This window comes from Oncorhynchus gorbuscha, linkage group LG26 (assembly GCF_021184085.1).
Source record: "Oncorhynchus gorbuscha isolate QuinsamMale2020 ecotype Even-year linkage group LG26, OgorEven_v1.0, whole genome shotgun sequence".
NCBI lineage: Eukaryota > Metazoa > Chordata > Actinopteri > Salmoniformes > Salmonidae > Oncorhynchus > Oncorhynchus gorbuscha.
Genome location: NC_060198.1, coordinates 23,171,258 through 23,189,224, shown reverse-complemented (window position 1 = coordinate 23,189,224; position 17,967 = coordinate 23,171,258). Strand labels below are relative to the sequence as shown.

At 45.5% G+C, this 17,967-nt stretch overlaps 1 protein-coding gene across 2 annotated transcripts; it reads right to left on the bottom strand.

Moving 5' to 3' along the window:
• Positions 1 to 8,831: 8,831 nt before the first annotated feature.
• LOC124016359 (interferon a3-like) lies at positions 8,832 to 16,635 on the bottom strand. Of its 2 annotated transcripts, XM_046331921.1 has the most exons (6): positions 16,232 to 16,635; positions 15,970 to 16,057; positions 15,599 to 15,673; positions 15,305 to 15,460; positions 11,060 to 11,137; positions 8,832 to 9,165 (listed from the first exon to the last, which is right to left on the bottom strand). In XM_046331921.1, the coding sequence occupies exons 2-6, from the start codon at positions 16,054 to 16,056 to the stop codon at positions 9,076 to 9,078; spliced, it is 486 nt and encodes a 161-aa protein (XP_046187877.1). In that variant the 5' UTR covers position 16,057; positions 16,232 to 16,635; the 3' UTR covers positions 8,832 to 9,075. The 2 variants fall into 2 exon arrangements, with proteins under 2 accessions (XP_046187877.1, XP_046187876.1); XM_046331920.1 differs by lacking the exon at positions 16,232 to 16,635 and having other exon boundaries at positions 15,970 to 16,104.
• Positions 16,636 to 17,967: the final 1,332 nt, after the last annotated feature.

The window sequence follows — 17,967 nt, the reverse complement described above, 5'->3', positions numbered from 1 at the left end:
CCCTATACTGTCCATTGTAATAGCATGGGCTCTCAAACAAAATCAGGTTGGTTTTTCTTTGGATTTTCTCCTATCATATCTATTGTGTTATAGTCTCCTACATTATTTTAACATTTCTATTAACTTCAAAGTGTTTTCTTTGCAATGGTACCAATTATATGCATATCCTGGCTTCAGGGCCTGAGTAACAGACAGTGTACCTTGGGCGCATCATTCAGGCAGGAAGTGAAGAAAAAGAAGCCTTATGAAGTTTTAAGAAAAAAGCCAAAACAAAGCACATTGAACCAGTAGATTCAGATTCCTCCAACGAGGAAAACTTCTGCATTGTGTCCATGGATCACTTTAACAATTCCAAGTCCAAGGAGGTCTGGGTGAAGTGCTGAGAATGAAAATGATGGGCCCACCAAGCCTGTACCCCAGGACAGCCATACCACTGTCACAACTGTGACTCTGATTAAGTGACCATTTCCAACATTCAGTCCCACACACACACACAGACATACCACAAATGTTCCGGTGTTTAGTTTAGCCGAGTTATTGTTTGGTTGAGAAAGACCATTTAGTGGAGGGTAAAATAAAAAACATTTTATTATTTATATTTATTATTATGTCTGCCAAACAAAATGTTAAACATGGCAATGTTGCTCTCATGCTCTCAATAAAGGTGTTCAATAATTAGTTGCATGTCAGGATTTATGCACTTTTTATCAATCTGTTACAATTCACCCCAAGCGCTGTTACAACTAAACCCAGACCATGGGGTAAATTGTAACACTTCACTCCATGTTTTTAAGACAACACCATGCATTTGCAGTTTCATTTACATATATAATAACCACACCCATTTGTAAAGGACAGATGAAGGTTGTTTGCATCAAGTTTTGAATATACTACCATAAACGATCTCTGATAAACTGACCTGAAGGTGAGTACAACATAGGCAGTTAATCGCTGGATTGCATTGTACAGTTATTTAAAGAAATAAACAAATAATTACATAAACAAATCAATAATGTGAAATCATGTGAAATAATCATAAAAATGTATAAAAGTTATGTTCAAACAACATGTGAACACTCGAAAGGTGAGAGCCCGTTGGCAGAGCAGGGGAGGGTGTTGCAGGCACATTCAACACACACAAGTTGCTGGCTCCAAGTGGTGGGTTGGTGGAGACAAGGCAGCGAAGAGTCGTCTCCAGGTATTGATTGGCTCGCTCTGACTGGCCGTTGGACTGAGGGTGGAACCCGGAGGACAAGCTGGCCGGCGACCCAATGAGTGTGCAGAACTCTTTACAGCACCGGGATGAGAACTGAGGATCCCAGTTGGAGACCATGTCCACCGGGAGTCCATGGATCCGGAAGACGTGCTGCACCATGAGCTGGGCTGTCTCTTTGACAGACGGTAGCTTGGGGAGAGGAATGAAATGGGTGGATTTGGAAAACCGGTCCACTACAGTCAGGATGGTGGTGTTGCCATCAGACGGGGGGAGACCCGTGACGAATCCATTGATATGTGAGATCAGGGACGGTGAGGGACAGGCAGTGGTTGAAAGAGACAGCCGGAACTTGCCGAGGAGTCTTGTTCTGTACACAGATTGTGCAGGCAGCGAAGAACGCAAAGGTGGCGTGACAGCGCGTCTGGCTTGATTTTCTTGGATCCCGGTCGGTAGGAAGTGGAGAAGTTAAACCGGCTGAAAAGCAGGGCCCACCATCCATCCACACAACAAACGGATGTTCCGCCCCCTCCAACCATTGTCTCCACTCCTCCAAAGCCATCTTCACCGCGAGAAGCTCACGATTCCCCACATCTTAATTCCTCTCCGTAGCGTTGAGGCGATGGGAGAAGAAGGCTCAGGGATGTAGCTCGAGGTCGAAGGCAGAACGCTGGAACAGGACAGCCCCCACTCCGACATCCGAAGCATCGGCCTCCACTACGAACTGACAGGATGAACCAATATGGGAGCAGTGGTGAAGCGGTGCTTGAGGTCCTGGAACACCCGGTCAGCAGCTGGGGACCACGTGAATGGAACCTTGGGAGAGGTGAGTGCAGACAGGGGGTGCTAGGGTGCTGTAACCCTTGATAAAGCTGCAATAACAGTTGACAAATCCCAAGAAATGTTGCAGCTGCACTCTGTATGCAGGCTGGGGCCAATCCACCACCGCTCTTACCTCGATCTGTACATTCCCTGCAGCAATGATGTAACCAAGGAAGGGGATGGTGGAGCGATGGAATTCGTATTTCTCCACTTTCATAAAAATCTGGTTCTCCGAGAGGCGCTGGAGGACCTGTCGGACGTGGAGCATGTGTTCTTGGGCTGAGTGGGAGAAAACGAGGATGTCGTTGAGCTAGACGAAGATGAACCGGTTCAAGATGTCAAGGAGAACGTCATTAACCAGGGCCTGAAACACAGCTGGGGCGTTGGTAAGAACAAATAGCATGACCATGTATTCATAGTGACCGCTGGCCGCGTTGGAGGCAGTCTTCCACTCGTCCCCTTCCCGTATCCGTACCAGGTGGTAGGCATTCCGCATGTCCAACTTGGAGAAAATGATGGCCCACTGGAGCGGCTCAAAGGCAGAGGAGATGCGGTTCTTCACTGTGATGACATTGAGGCCCCCGAAGTCGATGCACAGGCACTGGATTTTGTCCTTCAAAGAAGATCCCTGCGCCGGCGGGGGAGGCAGAAGGGTGGATACACCCTGCAACTTAATTATGGGAGTGGGAGTGGTAATTGTAGTTGACCCGGGCCTATAGAGCGCCCGTTCAGTATTCTAATGTCCATGGGAATGGACAGGGCCTGAGTGGGGATGCCCGGCTCGGACGCCAAGGATGTGTCCAAAATACTCTCATCAGGGCCAGTTCGTACTGTCAAGGTTCAGGAGAAGAACCAGATGCAGACAGTTTCGAAGTAACAAAAGTGTATTACAAAAACAGGGGGCAGGCAAACGACAGGTCAAGGACAGGCAGAGGTCAGTAATCCAGAGCAGAGCCCAAAAGGTACAGAACAGCAGGCAGGCTGAGGGTCAGGGCAGGCAGAATGTTCAAAACAGGGAAAACTAGAAAACAGGAACTAGAGAAAGACAGAAACACGGGGAAAACACTGGTAGGCTTGAAGAAACAAACAAAATGGCAAACAGACAAACAGAGGACACAGGTATGGAGACAAGCACAAAGACAGGTGAAACAGATCAGGGTGTGAGACATATCACATCAAACCAAGAGAAAACCAAATCAACCAAGAGAAAACTGCAAGATTCAATAGAAGACAAAACAAGGAACAAACTAAACAAGACAGGCTTTTGAAAAATTAACTATTTTTTTCATAAAATTGTACAGTTATCTTAGCTAGGTGAATTGCTAGCAGAATTGTTTACTTGTTGCTAAGCAGTTGCTAGGGACTCTCCTGGAAGAAGCTAGCTAGCTTACAAAGAATAACAACAAAAAATATCTAGTTAACAGAAGAAAGGAAGACAAAATAAGGACAAAAGAAGGACAGAAGAAAAAGGAAAAGAAAGAGGACAACAAAGTGAAACAGTCAGCACTTCTATTGCAACTTCGTATTTCGTCGTCCTAACGTAGTCTACACTGCTATCTGCCCAGCAGCTAGCCAGCTAGCAAACGTCCACCGTCTACCGAATAGCAGCACTGTAGAAACTATTACACTCAACTGAACGACTTGATTAGTGTAGTGTTAGCTAGCGACATAGTTGTCTTTGCTGTCTTCGTATCCAAGATAATTGTGTAGTTTAGAGCGTGTAGTCTTAGAGTGATTATCTTAATTTACCGAGGTTAGCTAGCCAGCTATTTGTCGTCCTTAACGTAGGAGACACTGCTAGCTAGCCAACAGCTAGCCAACGTCTACTGAATAGAACTTCCGCACTCAACAACCCGGTCGCATTCCGCTTCGCTCCACAGGTAGTATCACATTTTTCATTTCATTTCATTACAGCACAACGGTTTGATTTGTTTGATCGTAGCTAGCTACATAGCTAGCTACATAGCCGTCTGTGTATCAAAGATAATTGTGTAGTCTAGAGCGATTTTCTAGGTTAGCTAGCCAGCTATTGTCGTTCTTTTAACGCAACGTAACGTAATCAACACTGCTAGCTAGCCAGCTAGCCCCGAATAGCAGCACTGTAGAAACTACTACACTCAACGGAACGACTTGATTAGTGTAGTGTCAACAACGCAGCCACTGTCAGCTAGCCTACAAAGTCAACAACGCAGCCACTGCCAGCTAGCCTACTTCAGCAGTACTGTATCATTTTTAATAATTTTAGTCAATAAGATTCTTGCTACGTAAGCTTAACTTTCTGAACATTCGAGACGTGTAGTCCACTTGTCATTCCAATCTCCTTGCATTAGCGTAGCCTCTTCTGTAGCCTGTCAACTATGTGTCTGTCTATCCCTGTTCTCTCCTCTCTGCACAGACCATACAAACGCTCCACACCGCGTGGCCGCTGCCACCCTAATCTGGTGGTCCCAGCGCGCACGACCCACGTGGAGTTCCAGGTCTCCGGTAGCCTCTGGAACTGCCGATCTGCAGCCAACAAGGCAGAGTTCATCTCAGCCTATGCCTCCCTCCAGTCCCTCGACTTCTTGGCACTGACAGAAACATGGATCACCACAGATAACACTGCTACTCCTACTGCTCTCTCTTCGTCCGCCCACGTGTTCTCGCACACCCCGAGAGCTTCTGGTCAGCGGGGTGGTGGCATAGGGATCCTTATCTCTCCCATGTGGTCATTCTCTCTTTCTCCCCTTACCCATCTGTCTATCGCCTCCTTTGAATTTCATGCTGTCACAGTTACCAGCCCTTTCAAGCTTAACATCCTTATCATTTATCGCCCTCCAGGTCCCCTCGGAGAGTTCATCAATGAGCTTGATGCCTTGATAAGCTCCTTTCCTGAGGACGGCTCACCTCTCACAGTTCTGGGCGACTTTAACCTCCCCACGTCTACCTTTGACTCATTCCTCTCTGCCTCCTTCTTTCCACTCCTCTCCTCTTTTGACCTCACCCTCTCACCTTCCCCCTACTCACAAGGCAGGCAATACGCTCGACCTCATCTTTACTAGATGCTGTTCTTCCACTAACCTCATTGCAACTCCCCTCCAAGTCTCCGACCACTACCTTGTATCCTTTTCCCTCTCGCTCTCATCCAACACTTCCCACACTGCCCCTACTCGGATGGTATCGCGCCGTCCCAACCTTCGCTCTCTCTCCCCGCTACTCTCTCCTCTTCCATCCTATCATCTCTTCCCTCTGCTCAAACCTTCTCCAACCTATCTCCTGATTCTGCCTCCTCAACCCTCCTCTCCTCCCTTTCTGCATCCTTTGACTCTCTATGTCCCCTATCTTCCAGGCCGGCTCGGTCCTCCCCTCCCGCTCCGTGGCTTGACGACTCAATGCGAGCTCACAGAACAGGGCTCCGGAAGGCCGAGCGGAAATGGAGGAAAACTCGCCTCCCTGCGGACCTGGCATCCTTTCACTCCCTCCTCTCTACATTTTCCTCCTCTGTCTCTGCTGCTAAAGCCACTTTCTACCACTCTAAATTCCAAGCATCTGCCTCTAACCCTAGGAAGCTCTTTGCCACATTCTCCTCCCTCCTGAATCCTCCTCCCCCTCCCCCCCCTCCTCCCTCTCTGCAGATGACTTCGTCAACCATTTTGAAAAGAAGATCGACGACATCCGATCCTCGTTTGCTAAGTCAAACAACACCGCTGGTTCTGCTCACACTGCCCTACCCTGTGCTCTGACCTCTTTCTCCCCTCTCTCTCCAGATGAAATCTCGCGTCTTGTGACGGCCGGCCGCCCAACAACCTGCCCGCTCGACCCTATCCCCTCCTCTCTTCTCCAGACCATTTCCGGAGACCTTCTCCCTTACCTCACCTCGCTCATCAACTTATCCCTGACCGCTGGCTACGTCCCTTCCGTCTTCAAGAGAGCGAGAGTTGCACCCCTTCTGAAAAAACCTACACTCGATCCCTCCGATGTCAACAACTACAGACCAGTATCCCTTCTTTCTTTTCTCTCCAAAACTCTTGAACGTGCCGTCCTTGGTCAGCTCTCCCGCTATCTCTCTCAGAATGACCTTCTTGATCCAAATCAGTCAGGTTTCAAGACTAGTCATTCAACTGAGACTGCTCTTCTCTGTATCACGGAGGCGCTCCGCACCGCTAAAGCTAACTCTCTCTCCTCTGCTCTCATCCTTCTAGACCTATCGGCTGCCTTCGATACTGTGAACCATCAGATCCTCCTCTCCACCCTCTCCGAGTTGGGCATCTCCGGCGCGGCCCACGCTTGGATTGCGTCCTACCTGACAGGTCGCTCCTACCAGGTGGCGTGGCGAGAATCTGTCTCCTCACCACGCGCTCTCACCACGGGTGTCCCCCAGGGCTCTGTTCTAGGCCCTCTCCTATTCTCGCTATACACCAAGTCACTTGGCTCTGTCATAACCTCACATGGTCTCTCCTATCATTGCTATGCAGACGACACACAATTAATCTTCTCCTTTCCCCCTTCTGATGACCAGGTGGCGAATCGCATCTCTGCATGTCTGGCAGACATATCAGTGTGGATGACGGATCACCACCTCAAGCTGAACTTCGGCAAGACGGAGCTGCTCTTCCTCCCGGGGAAGGACTGCCCGTTCCATGATCTCGCCATCACGGTTGACAACTCCATTGTGTCCTCCTCCCAGAGCGCTAAGAACCTTGGCGTGATCCTGGACAACAAACTGTCGTTCTCAACTAATATCAAGGCGGTGGCCCGTTCCTGTAGGTTCATGCTCTACAACATCCGCAGAGTACGACCCTGCCTCACACAGGAAGCGGCGCAGGTCCTAATCCAGGCACTTGTCATCTCCCGTCTGGATTACTGCAACTCGCTGTTGGCTGGGCTCCCTGCCTGTGCCATTAAACCCCTACAACTCATCCAGAACGCCGCAGCCCGTCTAGTGTTCAACCTTCCCAAGTTCTCTCACGTCACCCCGCTCCTCCGCTCTCTCCACTGGCTTCCAGTTGAAGCTCGCATCCGCTACAAGACCATGGTGCTTGCCTACGGAGCTGTGAGGGGAACGGCACCTCAGTACCTCCAGGCTCTGATCAGGCCCTACACCCAAATAAGGGCACTGCGTTCATCCACCTCTGGCCTGCTTGCCTCCCTACCACTGAGGAAGTACAGTTCCCGCTCAGCTCAGTCAAAACTGTTCGCTGCTCTGGCTCCCCAATGGTGGAACAAACTCCCTCACGACGCCAGGACAGCGGAGTCAATCACCACCTTCCGGAGACACCTGAAACCCCACCTCTTTAAGGAATACCTAGGATAGGATAAAGTAATCCTTCTCACCCCCCTTAAAATATTTAGATGCACTATTGTAAAGTGGTTGTTCCACTGGATGTCATAAGGTGAATGCACCAATTTGTAAGTCGCTCTGGATAAGAGCGTCTGCTAAATGACTTAAATGTAATGTAAATGTACCATTATACAAATGAATATACAGCACATCTACAATAACTCTATTTTATCCAGGAATTCCAAGTCCTATGAAAGGACAGTGTGCTGCCACATTGGCCTACATAATACACACTTTTGTCTAATGTCATTGTCATGTTTTGTCATTGATTATCATGTCTTGTCCCTGTGCTTCCCTTCTATTCGTTTCCCTCTGCTGGTCTTATTAGGTTCTTTCCCTCTTTCTATCCCTCTCTCTCCCCCTCCCTCTCTCCCTCTCTCGCTCTCTCTCTCTATCGTTCCGTTCCTGCTCCCAGCTGTTCCTCATTCTCCTAACTACCTCATTTACTCTTTCACACCTGTCCCCTATTTTGCCCTCTGATTAGAGTCCCTATTTCTCCCTCTGTTTTCCGCTTCTGTCCTTGTCGGATCCTTGTTTGATGTTCGCTGTTCTGTGTCCTTGTTCCGCCCTGTCGTGTTTTTGCCTTCTTCAGATGCTGCGTGTGAGCAGGTGTCTATGTCAGCTACGGCCTGTGCCTTCCCGAAGCGACCTGCAGTCTGTGGTCGCGTCTCCAGTCGTTCCTCTCTACTGACGAGTGGATTTCAGTTTTCCTGTTTTGTATTTACCTAAGATAATATCCAGGATTATCGTTTTTGTTTAAGACTGGAATAAAGACTCTGTTTCTGTTAAGTCGCTTTTGGGTCCTCATTCACCAGCATAACAGTCATACAGGAATTGACCTCGTTTATCCATTGAGAACTATTGGGAGGATCCCCATGATGCCACTTAAAAAAAGATCTATATTTATGACTAAGCTAAATCAATTGTTTGTTTTTATTTTCTTGCCCACCACCCCCCTGCCTCGTTCTGGGGACTAAACTACTATCCATTAAAAGTATTTATTGTTTTTTTGTCTCTTATTCCATATTGTCTTTCCATGTCTTTTCCCCCCGTATTTCTTCTCCAATCATAGTAAAAACATAATACATATAATACATTGGACAGAATTTATAAATAAACATCCCACAATGGCAAGTGGGAGCTAAAAGTTCCTGGTCCCCCAGATTATACTCTACACCTCATCCAGATCTCCCCACTCCCCTTCAGCCCACTGCCCCAGTGTGATGACCACACAAGAACAAGAAAAACATGAAATAGTAACCCTCACAAAGTACAAAAACACAATAAAAATAAATGACACAGAGAAACAAAGCTGCAAGCACACAGTAAGTACATACACTTCAAGTAGAAACTGTCATGTGACAGATCAGCGACAAGTTTAATCTGCATCCCCTCTGATGATTGGATTAGGCTGCTCAATATTATCAATCCACTCTAGTTGGTTTCTGACAAGAACGAAATCTGGACAATTTAATACACAATAAGTTTTTATTCACAATATCAATATTGTTTTTTCATTGATTTTCAAAGTATACAGGCAATACGTTTCAGTTCAATACAGGTACAAAAGAGAAATACAAAATATAAATAATAATTTATGAAAATAAAAAACAATAATTTACGTATTTAAATATAATAAATAAACTAACAGGGTCCTACATGATTGTATTCATGCTTTATAAACTGGTAAGTGGGAAACGTCTGAGATGAGTACGGATGCTCAGTACATCTGTCCCACAAGGATATCCAATCTTTGCAGATGACGTTTTGTCTCTTTCCTGATGAGCTCCCACGCCTCTGCACTGTAGTTCTGAAAAACATAGAACATTTGAAATCTTAGTGGGGTGAACTTTCTTGTCAACATAATGACCATATCGTCTTGAACAACAAATAAAGGACTGGTGCCGCTGCTCAAAAAAAATAAAGGGAACCCTTAAACAACACAATGTAACTCCAAGTCAATCACACTTCTGTGAAATCAAACTGTCCACTTAGGAAGCAACACTGATTGACAATAAATTTCACATGCTGTTGTGAAAATGGAATAGACAACAGGTGGAAATTATAGGCAATTAGCAAGACACCCCCAATAAAGGAGTGGTTCTGCAGGTGGTGACCAGACCACTTCTTAGTTCCTATGCTTCCTGGCTGATGTTTTGGTCACTTTTGAATGCTGGCGGTGCTTTCACTCTAGTGGTAGCATGAGACGGAGTCTACAACCCACACAAGTGGCTCAGGTAGTGCAGCTCATCCAGGATGGCACATCAATGTGAGCTGTGGCAAGAAGGTTTGCTGTGTCTGTCAGCGTAGTGTCCAGAGCATGGAGACGCTACCAGGAGACAGGCCAGTACATCAGGAGACGTGGAGGGGGCCGTAGGAGGGCAACAACCCAGCAACCCGCCTTTATGCAAGGAGGAGCAGGAGGAGCACTGCTGCCAGAGCCCTGCAAAATGACCTCCAGCACGCCACAAGTGTGCATGTCTCTGCTCAAATGGTCAGAAACAGACTCCATGAGGATGGTAGGATGGTATGTCCACAGGTGTGGGTTGGGCTTACAGCCGAACACCGTGCAGGATGTTTGGCATTTGCCAGAGAACACCAAGATTGGCAAATTTTCCACTGGCACCCTGTGCTCTTCACAGATGAAAGCAGGTTCACACTGAGCACATGTGACAGACGTGACAGAGTCTGGAGACGCCGTGGAGAACGTTCTGCTGCCTGCAACATCCTCCAGCATGACCGGTTTGGCGGTGGGTCAGTCATGGTGTGGGGTGGCATTTCTTTGGCCGCACAGCCCTCCATGTGCTCTCCAGAGGTAGCCTGACTGCCATTAGGTACCGAGATGAGATCCTCAGACCCCTTGTGAGACCATATGCTGGTGCGGTTGGCCCTGGGTTCCTCCTAATGCAAGACGATGCTAGACCTCATGTGGCTGGAGTGTGTCAGCAGTTCCTGCAAGAGGAAGGCATTGATGCTATAGACTGGCCCGCCCGTTCCCCAGACCTGAATCCAATTGAGCACATCTGGGACATCATGTCTCGCTCCATCCACCAACGCCACTTTGCACCACGGACTGTCCAGGAGTTGGCGGATGCTTTAGTCCAGGTCTGGGAGGAGATCCCTCAGGAGGAGGCCACCTCATCAGGAGCATGCCCAAGCATTGTAGGGAGGTCATACAGGCACGTTGAGGCCACACACACTACTGAGCCTCATTTAGACTTCTTTTAAGGACATTACATCAAAGTTGGATCAGCATGTAGTTATGGTTTTCCACTTTAATTTTGAGTGTGACTCCAAATCCAGACCTCCATGGGTTGATAAATTTGATTTCCATTGATAATTTTTGTGTGATTTTGTTGTCAGCACATTCAACTATGTAAAGAAAAAAGTATTTAATAAGAATATTACATTCATTCAGATTTAGGATATGTTATTTTAGTGTTCCCTTTATTTTTTTAGCAGTGTATAAAGCTTCTCGGAGTAGGCTGATTTAGGATCATCTTTGCCTTTTAGATCACTATAAATAGGACAGAGGAGACCTGAGAGAAGACCTGATACTAGATCAGCCGTTCTTCTCTGAGACACTTGATACATATGGCCCCAGAACCCTTTTTTTAATGAACACGTCTCCTGTTAAGCCAAGCCTAGTTTATATTAATTTGATTTCAACTATTAAACATATTTCCATACGAAACCAAACTCACCATTTTTCTCAGAACTTTTCCATTCAAATTCCTGAAGTACCGTTTCAGTCTCTTCTCAGGTTTCACGGCAGGTGATACCTGTTGGACAAAATTAAACAAAACATTAGCGTCATACAGATGTAGCATCTTCATTTGATCTGGGGTATTTTCCTGAGAATTTCCTGCATGGCAAGAAATGGAAAAAAAATTGTGCGTTCAAGGTTTATAAAGGATTCTAAAGTTAGCAATTTCGACTTCAAAATATCACACTTGATTTGCCATAATGAAGATACGCACCAAAGCCTACAAAAAAAATGTCTGTTAATTATAAACCACAATATTTTGCATTTCTCATTGATGCAGTATTATTTTTGTGATGTTGCAAACTGGCTCAAAATCTGTAATAACCTATATACAGTGCATTCGGGAAGTATTTGGACCTCTTCCGCTTTTCCACATTTTGATAAATTACAGCCTTATTCTAAAATGGATTAAAGAAAAAAAATGATCATCAAAATACACACAATACCCAATAATGACAATGCAAAAACATATGTAAATACCTTCAAATACCTTCAACATATGCAAATACCTTCAACTATTCAGACCCTTTAACTTGAGACTCAAAATTGAGCTCTGGTGCATCCTGTTTCCATTGATCATCCTTGATTGGAGTCCACTTGAGGTAAATTAAACTGTTTGGACATTATTTGGAAGGCACACACCTGTCTATATAAGGTCCTAGAGTTGACAGTGCATGTCAGAGCAAAAACCAGGTCTTGAGGTTGTAGAAATTGTCTGTAAGGCTCCGAGACAAGATTGTGTCGAGGAACAGATCTGCGAAAGGGTACCAAAACATTTCTGTGGCATTGAAGGTCCCCAAGAAATCAAATCAAATCAAATCAAATTGTATTTGTCACATACACATGGTTAGCAGATGTTAATGCGAGTGTAGTGAAATGCTTGTGCTTCTAGTTCCGACAATGCAGTGATAACCGACAAGTAATCTAACTAACAATTCCAAAACTACTGTCTTATACACAGTGTAAGGGGATAAGGAACATGTACATAAGGATATATGAATGAGTGATGGTACAGAGCAGCATACAGTAGATGGTATCGAGTACAGTATATACATATGAGATGAGTGTGTAGACAAAGTAAACAAAGTGGCATAGTTAAAGTGGCTAGTGATACATGTGTTACATAAGGATGCAGTCGATGATGTAGAGTACAGTATATACATATGCATATGAGATGAATAATGTAGGGTAAGTAACATTATATAAGGTAGCATTGTTTAAAGTGGCTAGTGATATATTTACATCATTTCCCATTATTAAAATGGCTGGAGTTGGGTCAGTGTCAATGACAGTGTGTTGGCAGCAGCCACTCAGTGTTAGTGGTGGCTGTTTAACAGTCTGATGGCCTTGAGATAGAAGCTGTTTTTCAGTCTCTCGGTCCCAGCTTTGATGCACCTGTACTGACCTCGCCTTCTGGATGATAGCGGGGTGAACAGGCAGTGGTTCGGGTGGTTGATGTCCTTGATGATCTTTATGGCCTTCCTGTAACAACGGGTGGTGTAGGTGTCCTGGAGGGCAGGTAGTTTGCCCCCGGTGATGCGTTGTGCAGTCCTCACTACCCTCTGGAGAGCCTTACGGTTGAGGGCAGAGCAGTTGCCGTACCAGGCGGTGATACAGCCCGCCAGGATGCTCTCGATTGTGCATCTGTAGAAGTTTGTGAGTGCTTTTGGTGACAAGCCGAATTTCTTCAGCCTCCTGAGGTTGAATAGGCGCTGCTGCGCTTCTTCACGACGCTGTCAGTGTGAGTGGACCAATTCAGTTTGTCTGTGATGTGTATGCCGAGGAACTTAAAACTAGCTACCCTCTCCACTACTGTTCCATCGATGTGGATAGGGGGTGTTCCCTCTGCTGTTTCCTGAAGTCCACAATCATCTCCTTAGTTTTGTTGACGTTGAGTGTGAGGTTATTTTCCTGACACCACACTCCGAGGGCCCTCACCTCCTCCCTGTAGGCCGTCTCGTCGTTGTTGGTAATCAAGCCTACCACTGTTGTGTCGTCCGCAAACTTGATGATTGAGTTGGAGGCGTGCGTGGCCACGCAGTCGTGGGTGAACAGGGAGTACAGGAGAGGGCTCAGAACGCACCCTTGTGGGGCCCCCGTGTTGAGGATCAGCGGGGAGGAGATGTTGTTGCCTACCCTCACCACCTGGGGGCGGCCCGTCAGGAAGTCCAGTACCCAGTTGCACAGGGCGGGGTCGAGACCCAGGGTCTCGAGCTTGATGACGAGCTTGGAGGGTACTATGGTGTTGAATGCCGAAAAGAAACAGTGGCCTCCATCATTCTTAAATGAAAGAAGTTTGTAACCACCAAGACACATCCTAGAGTTGGCCACCAGGCCAAACTGAGCAATCGGGAGAGAAGCGCCTTTGTCAGGGGGGTGACCAAGAGCCCTATGGTCCCACTGACAGAGCTCCAGGTTTCCTCTGTGGAGATGAGAGCCTTCCAGAAGGACAACCATCTCTGCAGTACTCTACCAATCAGGCCTTTATGGTAGAGTGGCCAGACGGAAGCCACTCCGCAGTAAAAGGCACATGACAGCCCGATTGGAGTTTGCCAAAAGGCACCTAAAGGACTCTCATATCATGAGAAGCAAGATTCTCTGGTCTGATGAAACCAAGATTGAACTGAATGCCATGCAATACGTTTGGAGGAAACCTTGCAGGATCGAGGGAAAGATGAGCGGAGCAAAGTACAGAGAGATCTTGACGAAAACCTGCTGCAGAGCGCCCAGGACATCAGACTGGGGTGAAGGTTCACCTTCCAACAGGACAACGACCCTAAGCATACAGCCAAGACAACGCAGGAGTGGCTTTGGGACAAGTATCTGAATGTCCATGAATGGCCCAGACAGAGCCCAGACTTGACCTGAAAATAGCTGTGCCGTACACTCCCTATCCAACCTGACAGATCTTGAGAGGATCTGCAGAGAAGAATGGCATAAACTTTCCAAATACAGGTGTGCCAAGCTTGTAGGTATCACGTTTTAAGGTCTAACCAAGGTGCAGACAGTGTTGAAGAAACAAACGTTTATTCTTCAAACAGGGGCAGGCATACGACAGGTCAAGACAGGAGTCAATAATCCAGAGAGGGTATAAGACACCGGAACAGCATCTCTGGAGAGACCTGAAAATAGCTGTGCTGTACACTCCCTATCCAACCTGACAGATCTTGAGAGGATCTGCAGAGAAGAATGGCATAAACTTTCCAAATACAGGTGTGCCAAGCTTGTAGGTATCACGTTTTAAGGTCTAACCAAGGTGCAGACAGTGTTGAAGAAACAAACGTTTATTCTTTAAACAGTGGCAGGCAAACGACAGGTCAAGACAGGGGTCAATAATCCAGAGAGGGTATAAAACACCGGAACAGCAGGCGGACTCAGTATCGGGTCAGGCAGAGGTCGGTAATCCAGAGTCGAGGCAAGGTACAGGATGGCAGGGAGGCTCAGGGCATGCAGGAAAGGTCATAACCGGGAAACCAGCGAACAGGGACTATCGAAAACAGGAGCAAGGGTAGGGTGGTAGGTTTGAACGCTGGTAGGTTTGAAGGACAAAACAAACTGGTACAGACAGTCAGAAACCACAGGTATAAGTACCCATGGGGAGATGGGCAACACCTGGAGGGGGTTGGAGACGAGCACAAGGACAGGTGAAACAGATCAAGACGTGACAGTAGCTTCATAACTAAGAAGATTCAAGGCTGTAATCACTGCCAATGGTGCTTCAACAAAGTACTGAGTAAAGGGTCTGAATACTTACGTAAAAGTGAAATTTCATTTTTTTTTATTGTGAACACCTTTGCATACATTTCTAAAACAGGGTTTCTGCTTTGTCATTATGGAGAATTGTGTAGATTGATGAGGGGAAACGTGTATTTAATCAATTTTAGAATAAGGCAGACATAACAAAATGTGGAAAAAGTCAAGGGGTTGAATACTTTCCGAATGCATTTTATGTGTAGATTTTTTTCACTTGTAGAGTTAGTAGGCTACACCTAAACCAGGGCTTTCTGATCCTGTTCCTGGAGAACTACCTTCCACACCTGATTCATTAGGTGGTTGATAAATTGAGTCAGGTTAGTTTACAACTGGGGTTGGAGCAAAAACCTACAGGAGGGTACCTCTCCATGAACGGGGTTGGAGAGCCCTGGCCTAAACACTGATACTTTAAAATAGAGTTGTTACTTACACAGGAACTAAGGTTCTCAAATTGGCGTTCGAGAATGTTGAGGAAATCGTCCAGGTGTTTCTTGTCCCAGGTGACTGACTTCCTATTCCTATTCCCATCAAACAGTTTTATGATTTGATAGATGGTCTCGTTCAGGAATCTGACTTTGTCCTCAAACTACACAGGATGATACAAAAGAAGAAGAAAAAAGTTAGAAACAGTATAGGCTTCCTTTATGGCATCAATATTACATGGGGTCAAGACCACTATACCAAAGCATATCAGAACATGATAAGTCACAATTCGAGTCTTTACCTCGGCATCATATATGTGTCTGTAAAGTGATATTGGGAAAAGGACAGGGGCATTCTGCTTTGTGATATCTCCTCCCTGGAAAACAATCAATATAGTATGTCAAGTCACGTGTCAAATACTTAAAGAGCAATCAAGACTGACATAAAGTATAGCTTATACTGCAAGTACAGTAGGCCTAATGTAGACAGCCTCTCTGGACCGCTCTGTCATTATAGCCTTAGCCTATATTTGAAGATACATTGTAAAATGGCGCTAACAGTTTTCTAATACAGAGGCTAAACATGAAACATATGACTATTTTACTTGGTTGATTGTTTTGCTGTGCTTAATACATGCATTCAGTCTCCTCTTACAGTGTGCTGATAACTCACCATCTGCTCCAGCTGGGAAACGTATTCTGCGCTCAAGTGACCGAAGTGGTGTTGGATCCAGTCACAGCACTGACACACGCTCTGCATACTGCAAAGAATAAGAACAAGACACGTCCAACTCTGCATTGTACACATTGTAAAGAGCAGTTTCTTTTGCTTTTAGCTTTCCAGATTAGTTTGAACATCTTGGCGGTGTTAAGTAGTTTTACTGTGGAGTTAGGAAAGGGAAAACTGTATGGAGAATTTCCCCCGATCAACCTACCGGAGGCGGGGACTTTCATTTTCCAGACTACAACATGCAGCAATAAGAATTGCATGCCTCCTCCGTCTTCTGGACCAACAAATCCCAGTAAATCTATACACATTCTCCTTGAAATCAGCTTTGAATTATAGTTGAACCAAAATATAAGATTATTAAATGTACATATCGGCTAGGCTATTAGCGAGAATAGGCTATTCGCGAGCATTGCTTTCAACTGCTAATAACTTCGCGTGAACGATTTAAAAGAAAAAAGGCTGATAAACAAAATCGTCGAAGTCGAAATAAAACCCACAGTTCTTTAAGAACTCTACATTAATTTAGTGGGTTTCTTTCAAAGGTAGTCCGAAATACTGTTCCGCAGTCCTCTGATGTTGCGATACAACTGAAAAGTGAATTGGAGACGTCCGAGCCCTCCACCCACCACTCAACTTTCATTTTCACAATGACGCAACCAACTTTCACCCTACTGTTGTGTGCTGGTGATGCAATGTTGACAAGCAACGACAACATGATTTGTTGGAACGGTCTATTTTGTCGTTTTCTTTACAACTGTAAATATCATATACTGTAGGGAAGTGGTCACCAAAACTGACTTGCACGGTCCTGGAGACCAGAAGGAGGAGGTGCAGGCTTTTGTTCCAACTCAGTAGAACACACCTGTTCCATCAGGGTCTTGATAAGATGTCATAGATGGTTTCATCCTGAAATGTCATATTGTAGGCTAAAATATGAGATGTAGCCTAACTATTCTGCTGGGAATGTATTCATAAAGCGCCTCAGAGTAGGAGTGCTGATCGAGGATCAGGACCCCCTCTGTCCATTCATTGTAATCTAAAAGGCAAAAGCACCCCTGAGATGCTTTATAAATGCGGGTCTTGGTGTTATTCAATATAGCCTTATTGACAAGCCTTATGTTTAAAATACATTTTATCTATTTGGGACCAGCCATGAGGATGAATCATAGGAGTGACACTTGAAACGTGATACCAAAGAGTCAGAGAGCAATATTTCCCATCACGTACAGGTCCAGTCAAAAGTTTGGACACACCTACTCAGGTTTGTTCTTTATTTTTATGCCATTCTACATTGTAGAATAATAGTGCACACATCAAAACTTTGAAATAACACATATGGAATCATGTAGTAAGCAAAAAAAAGTGTTAAACAAATCAAAATATATTTTGTATTTTTGATTCTTCAAAGTAGCCACCTTTATGACAGCTTTGTACACTCTTAGCATTCTCTCATCCAGCTTCACGATGTAGTCTCCTGGAATGCATTTCAATTAACAGTTGTGCCTTGTTAAAAGTACATTTTTGGAATATATTTCCTTCTTAATGCGTTTGAGCCAATCGGTTGTGTTGTGACAAGTTAGGGGTGGTACACAGAAGACAGCCCTATTTGTTTAAAGACCAAGTCCATATTTTGAAAAGAACAGCTAAAATAATCAAAGAGAGACAACAGTCCATCATGAAAAATGTCAAGAACTTTGAAAGTTTCTTCAAGTGCAGTCGGGAAAAACGATCAAGCGCTAGAATGAAACTACCTCTCATGAGGACAGCCAAAGGAAAGGAAGACCTAGAGATACCTCTGCTGTAGAGAATAAGTTCATTAGAGTACCTGCCTCAGAAATTGCAGCCCAAATAATTCACGGAGTTCAAGGAACAGACACACCTCAACATCATCTGTTCAGAAGAGACTGTGTGAATCAGGCCTTCATGGTCGAATTGCAGCAA

What these genes read in the sequence shown, in the direction of transcription:
- LOC124016359 (XM_046331920.1), bottom strand. Translation starts at nt 16,104, where the DNA reads ATGTGTACAATGCAGAGTTGGACGTGTCTTGTTCTTATTCTTTGCAGT. An exon ending in TTTCCCAGCTGGAGCAGATG is followed by an intron (nt 15,674 to 15,969) that starts GTGAGTTATCAG and finishes ATTGTTTTCCAG; the next exon opens with GGAGGAGATATCACAAAGCA. An exon ending in GACACATATATGATGCCGAG is followed by an intron (nt 15,461 to 15,598) that starts GTAAAGACTCGA and finishes CATCCTGTGTAG; the next exon opens with TTTGAGGACAAAGTCAGATT.